Below are 19,253 nucleotides of genomic sequence, written 5' to 3' on the forward strand. Positions count from 1 at the left end.
CTCCAAGTGTTTCTGACCCTGATTTGTGTCCATGAAGTTAAACCTCACTGAGAGAGACTAACCCTGCAGGATTCTCTGACCCTCATCTTCACCCTGAGTAAGGCGGAAACAACAACAGGAAAGCTCCCGTAGCTCGACCAGATGCTACAACAAAGGCGTGTGAGGTGCTTCTCCTCCCTGTGTAAGCCTCTTAGTCCTGTAAGTCTGGCTGGCTGCCTGCAGCCGGCCTGCAGGCCTGCCTCGGCTCTGATCACTGATCATTTAATCCTTTAGTGGAAAAGGTTTGCTCGTCTTTGGCTTTAACAGGTTTGTCACCCTGCCAGCTACACAGAAACTCGGAAGACATGGACGAACTCCTGTTACCGAGCGGCGAGGAGGAGGCACACTCCGAGCACAGTTCGTTCACTCCAGGAGACGCAGGGAGGACGATGGGGGACCGAGTCAAGACCTTTGTCCAGGAGTTGGTGAAGGGGGACGTGAGGAGGACTGTGACCGATTTCTGTAGAAGGAACGGGTTGCTGACGATTTCGGTCATTGCTGTGGTGACCGGCTGTACGCTGGGCTTCATGCTGAGAGGAACTCAGCTGTCCACACAGGTACGTCTCACCTGAGGGTGTCAAATCTAACAGCTTCTGTTAAATCTTCTGTTAAATCTCAGTTTTCAGTTCAAACTGTCCTTTACAGTCTTATCCGAGCGTAGCGACCTGCTGCTCTCCTTTTCAAAGTGTCCTTTAAATAACAGGATTTATCATTTTACCTTCTCTGTTTACACTTTCCTTGGTCTGCATCCACCTGCCAGGATTTAACCTTTAAGACTCCAGTGTTTAGACTTTCTAATGTTGCCCGGTGATTCTTTCTTTCAGATTTATAAATGCTACATTAATGTAAATCTTGGCTCCTGTGCTTATAACCTACTTACTGTTTAATTTAGAGTCAGTGAGCACTACCAGCACTCTGCAGCCTTTAACATTTTGTTTTCATACTTTCACTTGAAGCATTTATTATTGTTGCTGATACTTTCCTTTGTCTGTATCCACCTGACAGGACCTAACCTTTAAGCTGCAGTGTTGATGCTCCCTATTACATTTCCCATTGATTCTTTCTCTCAGATTTGTTTGTCCAATCAAAATGCATGGTTTAAATGCCGCTGTTTTTACACTCACTTCTTACACCCACTTTAATGTTGAAAGTTCAAAGCTCTCTTGTGAGGACTTGTGACAAGGCTGTCCTTTAAATTTAACTCTTGGCTCTCTTACCGTTCAAGCTGACGTCAGTACATACCTGTCAGGATTCTGCAGGTCGACCTTTGCTAACTCTGGCCGGTACTTTACTTTCAGTTTCTTGTCTGGGGTTGCGTTCTTCCATACTTTTCCCAATTAATGTATTAAAACAAAAATAAAATTAGTCCATTTACAACAGTTTGCATTTAGGAGGTAGAGCTAAAGTAAATTAATGTGCAGGAAAATAAAGAGGCCACTGGATCACAACTTGATTTTACTTCATAAAAGAGAGAGCAGCCAAGCCAGGTGCAGTTAACAATATGGATCCTAGCATTAAAGGTTCAAGATGCATATTCAAGTTATGAATCACAACTTCATAATTATGAGACTGCTGGATGTCCCTGGGACCAGGAACTGGAGTTTGCAAACATAAAAGAAGACCTATCGTGCACAGCTCATGTTTTTGTTAGAGCTCTGTAACAATTTCTCCCACTGGTGCCAGAACCAGAAGCAGCTGCTGATGAAGGTGCTGAAGTGAACCAGCTATTAGTCTTCTGGTTTCCAGATCCCATCCAGAACTCCATCATATCTCTGTCTAAAACAATCACGATACACGACGAGTCGATACAAAACCATTTGTTGTAACAGATCTATTTCTTTAGTATCACTGCGTAGTTGTTGCGTAATGCAGTTTGTTTTGGCCCCGGTCACTGGTGAGCTGCAGTCACTGCCAGAGTTCAAGACAGTTGCTGCAACAGCAAAGTCTTACGAGGCTTAGTGTAAAAGTTGTCAAAGATCCAATGGTTTCAGAGTCTGGGAGTGCTTTAAATGATCACAGAACAAGAAAGTGCAGAGTTTGAAAGTCAGACCACATGTACCTGAAAGAAAACACACAGGAGGCACTTTACACCTGTGGAATTCTCTCCTGCTCTCTGTGCTCATTTATAGGATATTTTATTACAGTTGAATTTCCAATGAAGCTGTTCCTATTTGCATATTTTTCTGGTTCATGTTGTGAGACTACAGAATGAGGCTGAGATAGTGACTGCATATTAGTCAGCAGTCACCTCCAAACTGCTGCCCGTCCCTTCCCTGCCAAAATCCTGATTTCAAAACCACATCGCTGCATGACAAACTCTAGTTTTGCATTTTTGGAGGAAAAATGATTTGTTCATATTGAGCAGCTAATCTGTATAATAGTCTATAGAGTAATAAAAAACGTGAATTAACTTTCCAAACAATAATTTCCAAGAAATATTTAAATAAGTTTGGTGAAGTATTGAACCTCCAAGTTGCTTTTAAAAACGTCTTGTTTATACTTTTAGTTTTTTGTACAGGTGAGGTTATTTTTTTCAAGATTTCCAAAGAAGATTAAACTAGTTTTAAATAAACAACAACCTGATAGTGTATTTATAAAGGTCAGCATTTAAAGGGAGTAACTACATACAGTATAAAACGTAAGTACAACATTGAGATACTTATATTATACTTGAGTATTTCCGGTTTTAGCGACTTTATTCCTTTACTAAACTAATTTCATAGCTGCAGTTACTTTGCAGATTTTGTTTAATAATACAAAACATCAAGATTAAGATTATTGATCCATGAAGGGAGATTCACAAGCATCAGACATTGATGGTTTAATCACCTTCACCAGCTGCAGCATTAAAGTGATGAACACATGAATGCATCAGTAAGTATGATACATTAGGATAATGTATTATACTTATATAAGGACAATGCAGTCTTCTGCACAAGGTGTAGTCATGCTTTTTTAATGCTAAAACTTTCAGACTTAAATCTAAAGTTGAAAGCAAGTCTTTCACTTGTAACAGAGTATTTCTACTCTCGGTACTTTTACTTAAAGATGTGGTGATGAGAAACTCTTAGCAATACACAAAGTGTTAAAATCTTCACCTGACAGCTGAACCGGGCTCAGCAGGTTCTGAAACATAGATGTATATCCGTGCAGTATATTGACTGTTAGTTAATAATAGTTTGAGCGATCTTTCCAGGAATGATTGATCCCTCTGAGCAGTCGACTAAATTCAGCCCAGACCACAGTCCTGCTTCTCTTTTTCTTTCAGGCTCTGCGGCTATGAATAATCTGCAGCGTAACGGAGTACAGTTGGCCCCTTTCCTGATTCTCCCGCTAGCCAGAATTCACTATACTGTCCCGTACCTAAGCACGCTTATGTCATAAGCCACGGTAAAAATGTGCACCCTGCTCACCGGATACAGCTCCTACAGCTAACTTTACCTTAGCTTCTATACGTCATGTTGCTGCTTTTGGTTGTTCAATCCACTCTCACCTTCCTTCTGACTTCATCTGTCATACACAGATACAGATGCGAGTAAAAAAATTTTCTGGTGAAACATATTTTTTAGCTTGTTGACATGATGTTTGTTTGTCATGAATGAAATGAGCAGTCAGCACCATGGCTCAGTATTTCTACCTTCAAACTGCCGTGAACCGTGAATCACAGATTCAGGCTGCCAGGGTTTCACACATAATAAATCTAAAAACGAACTCTGTCGACTTGCAGGGTGGTACTTTCTACATTATTATTTTTTTTCTGCATAATTGGTTAATGGATTGAATGAGTATGACTGAGTTACATAAATATCACAGGTTGTCACTGTGTGGCAGTTTTGCAGTGTTTGAGCAGTTGTAGGTGAGCTGGTGTTCTTCAGCTGCAGCGAGGGGTAGAGGAGGTTTAGACAGAGAAAGGGGCTTCATAGATCTACAGGTTGTGGAAGCAACAGTGTAAAGTTACATTTTAAAGCAAGATAGGAATATTTTCAGAGACTCTTCTAAAAAAAAAAACTCTTCTAAATATGCATCTTTGATAAACAGACGTGGGTTTTTAGTACTTTAATCAATCACTGAAGAGGGACTTTGAATATTATTTTATATTCTATTATATCTCTTTGTAAACAGACCTGCTCTAAATCAAGATTTAGTTGATTGTTTTTCTGCACCCCATAGTGTTAATTAATAACTACATATTTTAGGAAATAAAACATCCATCAAACTAAAGCTTGATAGCTGATGTATTTTAATCTATCTATTGATTGATCAGATTAACCTGCTGGTGCCCACCAACCCAAATATAGATAGAATTTCTACAACAGTTTTCTCTGGTTTCAGTTTCTCCATTTTTTAGTCATCATAACAGCTGATAAAACAAAAAGACGTTTTTAAAAATATAAATCAATAATATTAATGTATTATTAGAGTTAGGGTTAGTCAGCTGATGAATAGAGAAAATAAGTGTCACATGTACTGATGCTGCAAAGCACAAAGAACAGACAACTTACACAAAATGATAAAATAAGGTAAAATATTTAAGTGCTAAAACATTATTCTGTTTCTCTATATTAATATTTGACGTTGAACTTAAGTCAAAAATCAAATGTGAATGAATCAGATCATGCATAGGTGGGTTGTTATGAGAAATGTTGGCTTATAAATTGTTTACACACATAACTTGGTATGATCTCATTAAACCAAAAACTTACTGATTTTTTAAAAATTATTTTTGAAATATAATTTATCTCTCTATACTTTGTGACATGAGCTGGGGGAATTATCAGATATTTACATTGTTTGTGATGTCTAACCTTTCATGAGAAGGAACGTTTTTTAAAAAACTCCACCGCATATGTTGTAAACGCTCATTGGGTCATTCAGGTACAAATCTTCGCTGCTCTCATTCTGAAATTCAGAACTCTTTATCTCAGCACCTGCAGCATCTGTACTGTTTAATTTCCGTATAGTTGCTTAGTTTCAGCATATCAGATGTGAAAAGCTGCAGTTTGTCCAACAGCTGTACGTCCTCTGACCATCAGCCATCTGTTTTATATAGAAATAACGATTGCCTTTCTTTGTCATTCGTCTCTGCAGGCTAAAATCTACTTTTCTTTTCCCGGGGAACTGCTGATGAGGATGTTGAAGATGCTCATCTTGCCTCTCATCACGTCCAGGTAAATTTATGTGACAAAACACACTAGGAGGTGAAAATAAATGATATTAACATGAGGAAAAGAGATAAACTGAAGAGGCGAAGCTGCTTAAGAATAATATAGGCAGAAAAAAAACATATTTTTTGGTTTAGATTCTGTCATGAAACAAAAGCAAATAATTCCTGTTTTTTCTGCTGCATTTTCATTTAATGTGTCAGTTGTGACAATCTGCACTCTTGACCTTCTTGTGATTAAACAAGAATAAATACAGCAACTCAGACAGGCTGAGGGAAGAGCGGAGTTGGTGAACTGTGATAACATACTTATTTCCTATATAACAAAACTCTAGTAGCAATAAAGACAGATAAATGATGATAATTATTTAGAAAAGGTGTGATAAAAATAATAAAAAGAATTAAAAAATACTTCAAAAATATTATACAAAGGAAAGATATTTTAAAATGTATAATAAAAAGATTTAAATTTATATATGTATATATTATTAATAAAAACGCATGTTTCACAGTAGAGGTGTGATATAAACAAACAATTCAATAGATGAACTTCGAAAGATGAAAACCAAAAGTACCAAAAGTAAGAGTATTCATAAGGCAGAAAGGCATATTTAGAATAATGTGTACTAATGATTGCAAAATTGCAAATGTACTGAAGTTGTCTGATAAATGTAGTGAAGTAAAAAGTACAAGATTTGCCTCAGCACTGGAAGTATAAAGTCTCAGACATGGTTTTACGTTTTTGCTTATCACAGTGTATTCTGGTTATCTGAAGTAGTTTTCATATTGGATATCTGACAGTAAAATTATGAGTCGTAATGTCTCAATTTTGGATATCTCAGATTAAAAGCCCAACACACAAGTGAACGGCAAAATAAAAGGGAAGAATGACATTGTGTAAACCTACAGCATATGTCCACTCTACAGGTTCAATGTGTAAACATCTGGATACAGGCTCATTCACGTGACACCACAGATATCGAGAACTTAACATAAAATCAGGGTTCCTCTTCGCAGAATAAATCCTAATAATGTTGTAAAACTACAGGCTACATTAAAGAAAATGACACTTCCAGGTCTAATAGTGGCAGTTGTTGTAGGTCTAGATTTATCCATTTGTACCTTCAAGCTCGCAAAGAGTCTCCACAACATGATGAGGAGACTGGATGTGGTAATAATCTGGTTATTATGCCTACTTTTCTATTGATGAATCTGTTGACTATTGTACCAAATAGTTGATTAATCTAAATAATTTCTGCTGTTTTTTATTTTTCACCTTTGAGCTTACGGAGTGTGTTTAGCAGCTGCAAGGACAGCAGATAAGCTGTGACAGCTTCAGGTAGCACAATGTGTCTGTGCTAACAGAACTAGTGCTGCACCTCCATGGAGTATAAATAAATCTTATACATTAGATGAAAATGAGGCACCACATTATTACCTTTTTACGCATATAATATGCAGATATAGAAAAAGACTGCAACTGATGATTCTAGTTTTTATCTGCAAATCTAAATCTGCTGTCTGTTTTCCTGATTAATCTTTGGAACCTCGAGCAATTTCTGGGCATTTTCAGCTATTGCTAGCTATTACATTTTTACTCACTGTGAGTTCAGTTTTCATTACAATACAAAGTCCTGCACCTCTATGGAAACAGCGAAACTATGGCTACAAGTAGAGAGAATGTCTTCTGCACAATATAACTGATAAACAAAGAGGAAACATTGAATTTCTTTGATTATTTTACAAAAATGAAAAAAATAATAAATACCTGAAATCAACACACAAGACATTTCTCCAAGCACTCACAGCTGTTACCAATACTGCAAAACATGGTGTCTCTACATCCTATAAATATTCAACTATGTGCATTTTAGCAATTTCTACAAAGTGCCTTTTTTATACTACTCAACACATCACCTCTAGAAAGCTATTCCATTCTCAGCATGCTAAATATATCTTCCAACAACTTGTTGACAATTTGATCTTCTGTATACTACACTATTTTCCCCTCAGTCTTTCTTATTGTCTCCCCTCTGCTCTGTGGAAACAGCCTGCAGTTCACCAAAAAACACAACATTTTCACATCTGCCTGTTGGTCACAGCAGAATCACCAGGGGTTTCTCAGTTGTGCAGGAGGTCTCACATGTTTCTTAGTTTTTTTACAGAATTGGGGCAGAATTTGTTTTCTGGAGACTATTTCAAGAATAAAGTGATTTTAATGAAACATCACCATTTCTAACTTAGATTCTGTATATTTTCCTTTCAAACTTAAAGGTTGAAAATCTGATAACTCTTTCAGTTTTCCAGTTTCTGGCTGATCAGTGGTGGCATCTGGCTATTTTTTTAACAATAACATGCCATTCAACTCTGCCATCGGGTTGTGGGTTTAGAAGGTTAAATGACTGATTTGCTGAGAACTCCACTCCATACATTTGGTGTTTATCTCGTCTGTGTATAGTACCAGTCAGCTCCCTCTTAAATCAGTTGTGTAAAGCACAAATGCAACTGCAAAATGAATGAACACAAAATTGAATCCAAACAGAAATGGAGTGAAGTCTTTGAGCTATCGTTGTCATATTTCAGAACACGACTATTTTCAAATATCCTTCAAATCCCAGTTTCAGCGCAGCTCAGTCGGTTTCAGCACTGATGGAGTTGGGCTAGCAGTGTCTATGCTAAGCTAGGCTAACAGTTGTGGACTATTTTCTTTAACTGAGAGTCTTCCTCTCTTGCTGCCTTTTCTTGCAGTTTAATGTCGGGACTGTCGTCGATGGAGTCGAAGGCATGCTGTCGGATGGGCGTCCTGACCGTTACCTACTACCTGTGGACAACCTTCATCGCTGTGGTCGTCGGCATTGTGCTCGTCATCATCATCAAGCCTGGTGTGGGCACGGAGATGGAGAGCAACCGGCTGGGTGGTGGTCCTGTCATGACTTCAGCTGACGCCCTGCTCGACCTCATCAGGTGAGCGATGTCAAAGGTCAGCTAGACAGTGTGTGTCATTGTGTATCAGGTGTTTGCAAACTGTAAATTGGGAGATAAAATGTGGCACATAGTGCTGATTGTGCATCAGAAAAAGGAGATCTGGGAGTATGCAGTAAAATCATGGTAAGAACATTTTTATATGAAAATTTGTACTTCAAACTTTTAGAATTTTTTGATGAAATAACTTCATTTTTACACTCCTATATGTGGTTGACAAAGTAAGATGAGACTTTATTGATTAATGGGGGCACATTCACATGTTACACAAGGGCAGTGACAGATTAAGAAGTGAGAAAAAAACATGTTAATACCCATGTGAACAACAGAGGTGACAAAACGAAATTGTTGACATTTTTAGAATCAAAAAACATAGAAAATATTTATATTGAAGTTGAAGAAGTGCTTTAGCACTGTACATTATGAAAAAAAATGTTTTTTTCAACTTTTAAGCATAGAAACATATTAGCAGACCCCAAAATGGGATTAGAAACTAAACCTATAAATAAACAAAATATAAAATATCTGCTCTTAAAAAGTGTTAATGAAAGTGTTTAATTTAACCTGGTGACCCTGCAGAAGCTGGTTTAGTGGTAACTGGTGGTTTTATTTTTTATATTATATACACAACCAGTCAAACGTTTGGACACACCTTCTCATTCAATACTTTCATTTGTTTTTATTATTTTCTACATTGCAGATTAATACTGAAGATTAACACGTTTTTGTTTACAACATAATTCCAAATATATTCTTATATAGTTTTGATGTCTTCAGTTTTAATCTGCAATGTATTAAATAATTAAATAAAAACCACTGAATGAGAAGGTGCAGCCAAACTTTTGACTGGTAGTGTATATTATTGCAGGATATATTATATCCTGAAGTTTCTTTTCTCTTTATGTGCTTTCACTGAAGTCCGTTCTGTTTCTTCACTTAAACGTAGCTTTATGTTGTAGCCAGTTTGTTGGCTCTTTGTGAGAAAACAGGTGTTTGGCCCAAAATACCACACTAACAGGAAGCCTCAGATGCTGCTGCTGTTTAAAGGGTCATTTTGAGTCCAGCAGGATTTAACAGAGTTGAAGTGCACCAAGCAAAACATAGAAAACACACCAGCACAGACTCTCTCTCACACATCAATCCAATTAGAGAGCAGGACTGATTGGTGTATTTTTAGTAATCCTGCAGGGATAAGTGATAGATTAACCAAGTGAGCTGCACTGCGATGCAATGATCTCTGCTGCGGCACGTTGAGAGACCAAGCTCTCGTGCCGCAACCAGAGGCCACGCCCACATTTGAAGGAGTCACACGAGCAGGTTGACAAATCATCATCCCATGGACTTCTGACCTTACTGAAGGTTAGCTGATCTGCACTGTTTACCTGCTAAAGTGGAAGAGCAGAAGGGATGGACTGGGACATCAGATAGAAAGATTTCTGTGTTTGGGAGTTATTGCAGCGGTCTGTGTTAGTGACAATATTAATTAATACTAACAGGAGGAAGCTCAAAAGACCCAATGGCCTGGTGTATAGAGCAGTAGCTGGAACAAAGTGTGTATAAGGCAGAGTGACGGCTGCTTTACTGCAGTCAACACGCTTATTACTTTCCACATTGTCAATAGCAGCTGTCGTTACTTTTTTATTTATTGATAAAAGGTAGCTCTCAGACTCATAGTTTTGTTCAAAAAGTATTGAGACTGTGCATGTACAAATCAAAGACCTGATTTAAAGTCAGGCGCCATCCTGTGCCGTGACTTCTGGTGCTCCTGCATCACTTTTAGCGCTTTCAGGAATCCCTGCTACGTAAACATGTGAAGCACATCTGTGATTACTACTGCTAATTAATTTACCTGTCGATCTGTTGATTATTTTCTGGTATAATCAACAAACTGTTTGGTCTTTGAAATATCAGAGAAAAATGTAAATCAGTGTTTCCCAAAGCCCAAGACGACCTCCTCAAAAGTCTTTTTCTATATACAGCAGTTTTCTGTTGTAGCACCATACAAACTTCCTGAATAACACATTTGCACGGATTGCCTTTTAATAATAATAATAATAATAATAATAATCTACATTAATGCAGGTGTTTTTGATGAAAAAAAAACAGAAACAAACATTTTTAGAAGGAGCTCCATGGTGACTCGTGTTTATTTTAGAACATGCTTTGTGGGAAACTCATGTGATCCCTGCAGACACCCAGGAGCTCCTGGGCACTGTGATGCTACCTCCAAATTTTAAAACAATTCTCAAAATCAATTAATCGGTTATTAAAGTAGTTGATGATTAATTTACATGTCAATAAATCACATTTTATATGTTTTCCTGATGCTGTTGCCACAATATTTGAAAATTAGATATCTGCATCATTAAGCAGGACAGCAGCTGTTTTCAGTACAGTTTGGAAGTCTTTACAGGGTTCAATAATTTGCATTTTTGGTGCCACAAAATCATCATACTTGTATTACCATAAAAGCTGTTTCCTGTTGTGAATTTTGGACAGAAAATGGCATTGTGCTTCCCTTTTTCTTCTTTCTGTCCAAGACATTAGATTTTGTTGGGTTAGGGTTAGTGACTCAGTGACATTATGTGTGACAGGACTTTAGACTCATTTAAGGAGTACCTCGAAGATGGAACCCAGTGTGTATACACAGACAGTGATAAATCGAGCTTTGTGGAGATCTTTAAGACCCCCCTAGGTGTAGTTTTATCCTGGTTCTATTTTCCATTTTTTATAAATACCCCTGGTAAGGCCATGTCTATAGCTAAAGTGTGCCTTCATGCAGATGACACAATAGTGGCAGAGCTGTTTTCATAGCTGCAGGCCTCAGTTCTAATAGTGATCTGAAATTGGTTTTGAATGCTATTTGAAAAAAAAAACACTTTTCCAGAGTTCAAGGTCTCGCATCTTGCAGAAATTAGACTTCAAATGGGGACTTAATTGAACTAGTCTTTTCCTACAAATACTTGAATATCTGGATGGACGATGGGCTCTTTTTTAGAGTGCGTACTGAGCATCAGGCAAAAATAACATTAATGTGGCAGTCTGTATTTTATTATTTCACAACGATGTTAGTGATTTAGACAATGGAGACATTACTTATACGCATCTTGCTGCCTAGACACTGTGTTTTAAAAAAAATACAACTCAAAGTCCAGTACACATCACTGTAATTCTGATCTGGTCTCTTGGACTTTATTAAGCCTGAGGAAACAGCAGTGCTGCTTTATTTTTATTTACAAAGCAGTTCTCACTCAGGGCGCCTTCTTTCCTGTGTAATCCTTGATCACTTATCAACAGCTGTTTTATTTCTCAGTTATGTAAACGGCTGCTCTGCCGGGGGCCCAAGATTTACTCTGGACTTGGTAGGCTAGCCTTCTCCTATTTTGCAACCTGGTCTTGGAATAGCGTTCAAAACACACAAAAGTGCTCATTAAAGGCTGTGATATATGAAGAGCTCAGTTGTTTTTTGTAAACTGAATTTTGTTTTAGTTTCTTGTTTTTTTTTTTATACATATAGATTACTTTTGACCCATGTCTGTTGTCTTCATGTCTTGATTGTATTAATCTTTTGTAACTTTTGTTGGTGTACCTTCTTGGCCAAGGCGTCTTTAAGAAAGAGATTTTAATGTGAGAGGACTTCTTGGTCAAATAAAGAAAATACATTAAGAGCCACAAAATAGCAAGTCCTGAAGCATGAGTTGTGATGATGTAATCAGTATCTTTTAAAAACATGAATAACAATGAAATATGAAGTCTAGTTTAATTAGATTTTAAATGCTGCAGGTAAACTACTAATTGATTCATTTTTACAGCTCTGTTGCTTACCAAACATTAAAATTGAGTATTTTGCTAAAAGGTAACCACATTATGAGCACAGACTCACTCTTTATGGTTTTTATGCTGGTTGCGTGTTTCAAATGTTATTTGGCTTTCGCACAACTTTTGTAGAAATACTATGAAAACGGTGATAATCTTATAATCATGTGTCTTTTTGCTCCACAGAAACATGGTTCCCTCTAACCTGATTGAGGCCACATTTCAGCAGGTAAGACAGCAGCAATTTAAAGTTTATCCCATCTTCATCACTCTGTGCTTTCAGCCTCTAACAAAGCCAACTCTCTCTCTCTCTTCAGTACAAAACCGACCTGATCCCCATTCTCAAAGTTCCGACTAAAACCATCCAGCCCAACTTCGTCTATGTCATCCCAGATGACAGCAACCCCAAAGGGCAGACGGTGTACCTGGAGCTGACTCCACCACCGGACATCATGTACAAGACGAGTCCTGGCAGCAGCCAGCAGATGAACGTGCTGGGCATTGTCATCTTCTCTGCTACCATGGGTGAGCAAGATAGAGTGATTTAACATTTAATAGCCAGACTGGATAGGTACTGCAGGTATCTGTATTTCAATTCTTTCCAGTCAAAAGTAACTTTTTGGATATCCTTATCATTTTTCCAATACAAATGACCTTCTAAGATTTATAAATTTGAACAACATATCAATAGTATCATACTGACGAAGTAGAAACTCGAATAGAGGAACAGTAAAAAATTAGATGCTGATATCCACATTGTTCATTGTAAATATCTGTAATAAGAAACATATGAAGAGTAAAAGTGACGTCTGCCATACATATCTAGTCTGGCTATTAAGTCTTGAAGTGACTTGCCGAATTGTAGCTGCATTTGAATTCTAACTAGCTGGAGTTTCAGTTTCTGACATCGATTATTCACTTCTGATTAGTCAGAATCAGAAGTCATTTCATGAAGTTGGTGTAGAAATACCATGAATGATGAGTCTCTAACTGGAGGCTGCAGTGAGTCATTTATATCAGCATTTATAATGATTCAGCTGACAAATGTGAATGTAAATGTTGTGCTTATGTGCTGCAGGTCTGTTGCTGGGCAGGATGGGAGAGCGAGGAGCTCCGCTGGTCAACGTCTGTCAGTGCATCAATGAGTGTGTGATGAAGATCATTAACGCTGCTGTGTGGTAAGATGAAAATTCAGCATGTAAAGTTATAGACGAATGTCCTGCTGATTGGTTTAAAGTGGGACCATAATGACTCTGGATCTGCTGGTATTGGTGTGACAGTGGTCTGTAAGTGTTCACTCACGGCCCCATTGCTGAGTGATTATCCTCTTACAAAGGCGAGATGCTGGTGATCTCACCCAATGACCCGTCAGATGGTGAAAACGTGCCGGTGGTGTTGTTACTGCGTCCTCCAGGGCTCTGTCCTGCTGCAGCTTCACCAACTGAGCAGATTAAAAGTATCAGGAAGAGGGGCTTAATGACCTGAACACTTACAGATGCAGCACTGAGTGTTATAGCTGAAATCACTGCGGAGCGTGAACCAAACTTTACAATAATTCTATTGCCTACACAGAAACTGAAGCTCCTCACCATTCACTGATGGAGCTATAGGCTTACACAGCTAACATTAGGCATTTATAGCACACAGTGCAGCCAAAGCATGGCTAGGAACAGAGCTTTTATTGTCAGAGATTCAGTGTTCATCTCTATAAAAGCACAATATCTCCAAGCAGTCACCCTTGTTGTGTTTCAGTGTGAGCAACAAACTGAAGCTTTGAGGAGTCAAAAAATGAAAACATTTAACACTACTGCATTGCAGCCAAAGATTAGCTAGCTCTGACTGACTTTATGCCCCAGATTGGTCTGCATCTCTTTCCTGCATTAACATAATTTGTCCAGACGCCACTGTGTACTCTCAGTAAAAAATCTAACAAAGAGTGCAACATGTTCATAATGAACTGCATTATAGCCAGCAGACCAGTTTAAGCTTTAGATCTGCACAAAGTAGGAAAGTAGTGCCCGACTTAAGGAAACCTCACAAAGTCTCCTTTGTACATTAAAACCGCTCCTGTCTTTATGTCTGCTTGAATGAATCATGGTGATGCTGTTTGCTCTGTCCTGTCAGGTACTTCCCATTCGGCATCATATTCCTGGTGGCTGGAAAGATCCTGGACATGCAGGACCCGAGTACGCTGGGAAAGAAGCTGGGCTGGTATGGCATCACTGTGCTCGCCGGCCTCTTCGTACATGGACTCGTCCTCCTCCCTCTCTTCTTCTTCATCCTCACCAGGAGGAACCCTTTCAGCTACATCCGAGGGCTGCTGCAGGCCATGGTGATCGCTCTGGCCACCTCGTCCAGGTGAGTCCTGCTTCGGTTTGCTGCTTTGTGTTCAGGTGATGGTTAAAGCATTACTGTCACTTTGAGAAGGGACACAGTGGACATGCCTGTGCGATATTTAATATGTTATGCTATGTTTAGAACAGCAGTATTTGTCCCTCTCCTGAATATAAACATGAAAGAAGCTGGGGAGCTTTCAATGAACTGCTATTGGTGTGTGGACCTAGCAGGATAATATAAAACTGGAAAACTGATCAGGAGAACAACTATTTTAAAACTATTTAATTGTTTGTGGTTTTCTATTACATTTATAAAGACAATTTCAGAATAACTTGATGCAGAAAAGGAACAAACTGGTGCATTAAAATTCCTCAGAAGAAGAAAATATTATGTTATGTTCAAATTGCAGATGCCCCAGTTTATGTGTCTCCTCCCATTGTTTGAACACATCCATGCCTCTGGACTAAAGATTTATCTGAATCATGTCTCACCACTTTCAGCTCAGCCACACTACCCATCACCATGAAGTGTTTGTTGGAGAACTGCCATGTGGACCGTCAGATTGCTCGCTTCGTCCTCCCAGTGGGAGCCACCATCAACATGGACGGTACGGCGCTCTACGAGGCTGTGGCCGCCATCTTTATCGCTCAAGTTAATGACTACGAGCTGGACTTCGGCCAGTTAGTCACTATCAGGTAAACAAACACACTCAAACTTCTATTTCGTCTGCAGAGAGAAGGGGTCTGTGTGACCATAGAGATCCAAACTTATGCAACAAGCCTCACCTCAGTTCGTCTGGTTCAGTTCTGATCTCTCACAAGCTCTTGTCCTCTCGTCTGTCCATCTCACAGCATCACAGCCACAGCTGCCAGTATCGGTGCAGCTGGGATCCCTCAGGCCGGTCTGGTAACCATGGTGATCGTACTCACATCAGTTGGCCTGCCACCAGATGACATCACACTCATAGTGGCCATTGACTGGATCCTGTAAGTCAAAATGCTGATTGTAAGGAAGAGGTATTGTTTTGTGTTATTTGCTCACTGGTGGTATCTCCTCTGTCTCTGCAGCGACCGGTTTCGGACCATGATCAATGTCCTTGGTGACGCCCTGGCGGCAGGAATCATTGCTCACCTCTGTCGGAAAGACTTTCCTCTCAGTGGAGCAGGAAAGGTAAAAACACAACAGTGAGCTCAGATATCCAAATGTCAGGGATGAAGCAAATTGCATATTTCACTTAGTTATTGTCCACCATCCTGACGTATAGAGTCAGAATTTGTTTTTAAAAAAGGAATTTTGTTAGTCGCAGTTTGAGCTTAGACATTTCATATATTGTGCCACAGTTTTGAACAGTTGTTGAAACACATTGATATCTGAGATATCACTGCATGTAGTTCTGGCTGAGAACCTGAGGCTGTGAGCTGTTACTTCATTCATACCTGTCAACTCAGATTAGATTACAACAGATTAGAGCCCTGCCCCCTCAGCTGTGCTCATCACTACCGGTTACTAGGCAGACAAGTGCCATTAATAGAGTGACAGTAAACCACAAACTAGCTATCACTAATTAGCCAATTAGCAAAATAATTTGCCAGTTATTGGTGCAACAAGACAGTTTAACTTAGTGATAAATTTCATTTCCTGAGGTGCTGTAGTTTTATGAAGAACGTTGCCTTCATTTGCGTAGTTTACACATTAAATAACTCTTAAAAAATGCTAATGTTCCCGTCTGTATGTTCAGTATGGAGTTGGTTAGTGGAGCTTAGCATAAATCTCAAAACAGGGGCAAACAACTAGCCTGCTTCTCGCTAATTAGCATGTTTGCTGTCACAGTAAGAGGCTAATGTGTTCTTATGTTTCCTGTATAGCCTGTGCCCTCCTATGGGACGCAGACTCCTCACAACAATTCCCACAGCGTTGATGTGCCAATGACGGAGATCCACGCTCAAAAAGACTGTATGTTTGAGACGATGGGTGACTCGGGGGGCCAGAGACACGCACACACCGTCTACTACAACATCTGTCAGGTGTGACAGGACAGAGCATTACGCCATCTGAACAGGAGCATATAGATAAGACAAACTCTGTGCAGGAATCTCCTTTTGGCTTCCAGTTTAAACTGTGAACAGGAGCTGTGGTTTATCGGGCCAAAGTGGAGCTCTGCTCTCCGGCTCACTGAGACGTGGACCGAATTGTCAATCGTTGGTTTAATGGAAACTCAGCCCGCTGGCCTGATTTTGGAAGGTGAAGGATATTTTAAAAGCTATGCTTGTTGTTGGAAGAACAGGATGAACAGGAGCCTGATTTGCACCAGAGGATTATGGGTATACAGCACCCTCCTGGGAGCACCTGTAGGTTCATTGCCTGGCTTTCCACCTGGATACACCTACAGAGAGAAAGCGGCAAATTACGCCTTCTACTTCTGCAACAAAAGGAAATTCATTGATTCACTGAGAGATAAACCAGGTTTACTGCAACTTATCAGGATCCTGGATGCCTCCTTTTCACAGGCTTTCGAACTGAGAGGAAGCCAGACCACACTGAAGAGGATTTACAACATATTTAATCAGGCCGGGATATATGGCAAGCCATTTTAACATTTAACATCTTCATTGGATGCATTGCAGATATTTGTATTTGAGTTCTTTCTGATCAATAAGGACATTTCATGTCCTCATTGTTCTAGGACACATGACATTACTTTTAGCATTTATAGGTTTCTCATTTCACATATCTACAATTCAGCTGCAGATATCCGCAATGTGGATCCCAGAAATCTGCAGCTGAATTTTGACTAGCTGTAATTCCAGTTTCAGACACCTACTGTATAAATCTCACAATTCATAATTTTAGGTCAACAAATCTTAAATTCTCCTTAATTCACCATATCTGCATCATCCTTTTCAGATATCTTTACCGGTAATTAATTTGAACTGGTCAGAATGACTTTTTAGATATCTCAAACTGGATTACTACTTTATCAGAATGTAATTACATATATCTTGCATATATCTGGCCTTGTGAAAAGATGTTGTAGATATTTGTAGTTACGTCAGAAACTACAGTAAGTGGGAGACAACTCATTTTTTAAACATTGCAACTACAACTATATATGACAGCCGTTTTACCGCCAAGTCAGAGCAGCCTGAGGCCGAAGTTCTAGCAAATTTCGACCACAAGTCTCTGATGAACAAAGCTCTTGTTCTGCACAAACTCCTCTATTTCAAGAAATTTTGTAATGATCTTATCCATTACAGCAGCTGCCATTATTTCTGCTGACACTGACCGATATCCAACGGAAAACCTCGTATGAGCAGCGTCATGCACAAGACTAGTCAAGAGACTAGTCATAAAGACGTTATAGATATGTGGAATAATGATTGCAGATAGTCAAACTCTGTGAATAAATGCTTAAATGATTTTCTAAGAGAGATGTCTGTAAGACTCAGGTATGGAAGAACATGTCTGGGTACATGGACCCTTGTAAGATGCTAGATGGATGTTATCGGTTGCTATGTGAACATAAACAATTATTTGCAGCCTTGGAAGCAGCATGAATGTTGGAACTACAACACCCTGGGATCAACACTCTTGGATGTTGAGGTTGGAGGTGGAGAAGTGAATCGTTATCTTTATTTAATTTAGATTTTACAGCCACACCATATCCGCCTTTATGTTGAGATAGTTTTTCAGAAGTACAATGGACCCCATTATGTGAAATGACATCAAAAAACAAAGCTCACGATCCCTGCAGAAGACTGTTTTTGTCTCATATCTACCACATGAAGAAACGAGCCACATCTCTGTCTTACCTCTCAGGTGTTTCTAGAACCCCTCAACTGAGCTGTGATCTCACTGGCCGGTGCTCAGGCTGGGTGAAGGGTAAAGGGTGATGAATGAATCCAAGTGCTCTTCATCTTGCAGACTCAACCTTCTTCTTCTTCTTCTTCTCCTGTCTTTTGTGTATTTTAGCATGCTGGCATGCGTTTTAAACTGACTTCATTTGAAGTCAACGTGCATTATTTTCTTCTTTTGTTCTTGTTTTGACTCCACTGTTACAAAGTAAACAAAGTGCTGTAGGGATAATAACAATTTTACCAATGTCGGTTGCAGCTAAACAGATGCTAGTCTGGGTTTCAGTTGATATCATGCCTCTCCTTGGTGAACTAAACATTCAAAATAGATGTTTATGTTACAGTAATTTATCAAGCTTCTGGAGCCACAGAAACAGCTGAACTCAAAGCAGCCAAGTGAAATAAATTAGAAGTAATGTTATAAGAATATATATATATATATATATATATATATATTGCAATTCAGTGGCTACTACCACATTAAAATATCACAGATACAGTCCTTTAACCTCACTACAATGAATCCAATATGTAATATATTTTCTTGTGAAGTGCCCCTGAATGTCTTTGTTTAAATGTAGCTGTTTCAGTAGAGTAAATGGTGAAAACATAGACCTGCCTTAATCTGACTGTTGACTGTCTGGGTGTCACTGGATAATCTGCAATTTATATTGTATTTTAAAAATGAAAAACAACAGCAACAATGCGTATTTATTCTTAGTTTCAAACTGCAAAATGGACAAACCATTTCAGGTGTCAGAATTAAAATCAGGAAGAAAATTGCAAATGAATTATCCAATGATACCTAGACCACTGATCCTCTGTTCTTTTAACCTCAGTATTCATCTGCCAACACACCATCAGCCCAACAAACTGTAGATATTTCAACCATTAGCAAAGCATATTTTCATCAAACTGTATAATCTGTATGACACTTACTGTTTTTATATGATGTTTTATTCATTTGTGTGATTCATGTTGATTTGTATATAAAATAAAAATTCCATCATATTTTCTTCCATGCAGTTATGCAGCCACATTATTGTACATGTACCAAGACCATTGTC

The 19,253-nt window shown here is 38.8% G+C and overlaps 1 protein-coding gene across 1 annotated transcript; it reads left to right on the plus strand.

Annotated features, from left to right (window-relative positions):
• The first annotated feature begins 208 nt into the window (after positions 1-208).
• Positions 209-18,569, plus strand: slc1a8a (solute carrier family 1 member 8a). Its single transcript, XM_022194704.2, has 11 exons — positions 209-596; positions 5,128-5,207; positions 7,949-8,164; positions 12,185-12,227; positions 12,316-12,523; positions 13,077-13,176; positions 14,123-14,356; positions 14,836-15,030; positions 15,187-15,321; positions 15,403-15,505; positions 16,201-18,569. Exons 1-11 carry the CDS (start codon positions 345-347, stop codon positions 16,363-16,365), a joined length of 1,731 nt encoding a protein of 576 aa, XP_022050396.1. The 5' UTR covers positions 209-344; the 3' UTR covers positions 16,366-18,569.
• Positions 18,570-19,253: the final 684 nt, after the last annotated feature.

This window comes from Acanthochromis polyacanthus, chromosome 4 (genome assembly GCF_021347895.1).
Source record: "Acanthochromis polyacanthus isolate Apoly-LR-REF ecotype Palm Island chromosome 4, KAUST_Apoly_ChrSc, whole genome shotgun sequence".
In the NCBI taxonomy this organism is placed as follows: Eukaryota; Metazoa; Chordata; class Actinopteri; family Pomacentridae; genus Acanthochromis; species Acanthochromis polyacanthus.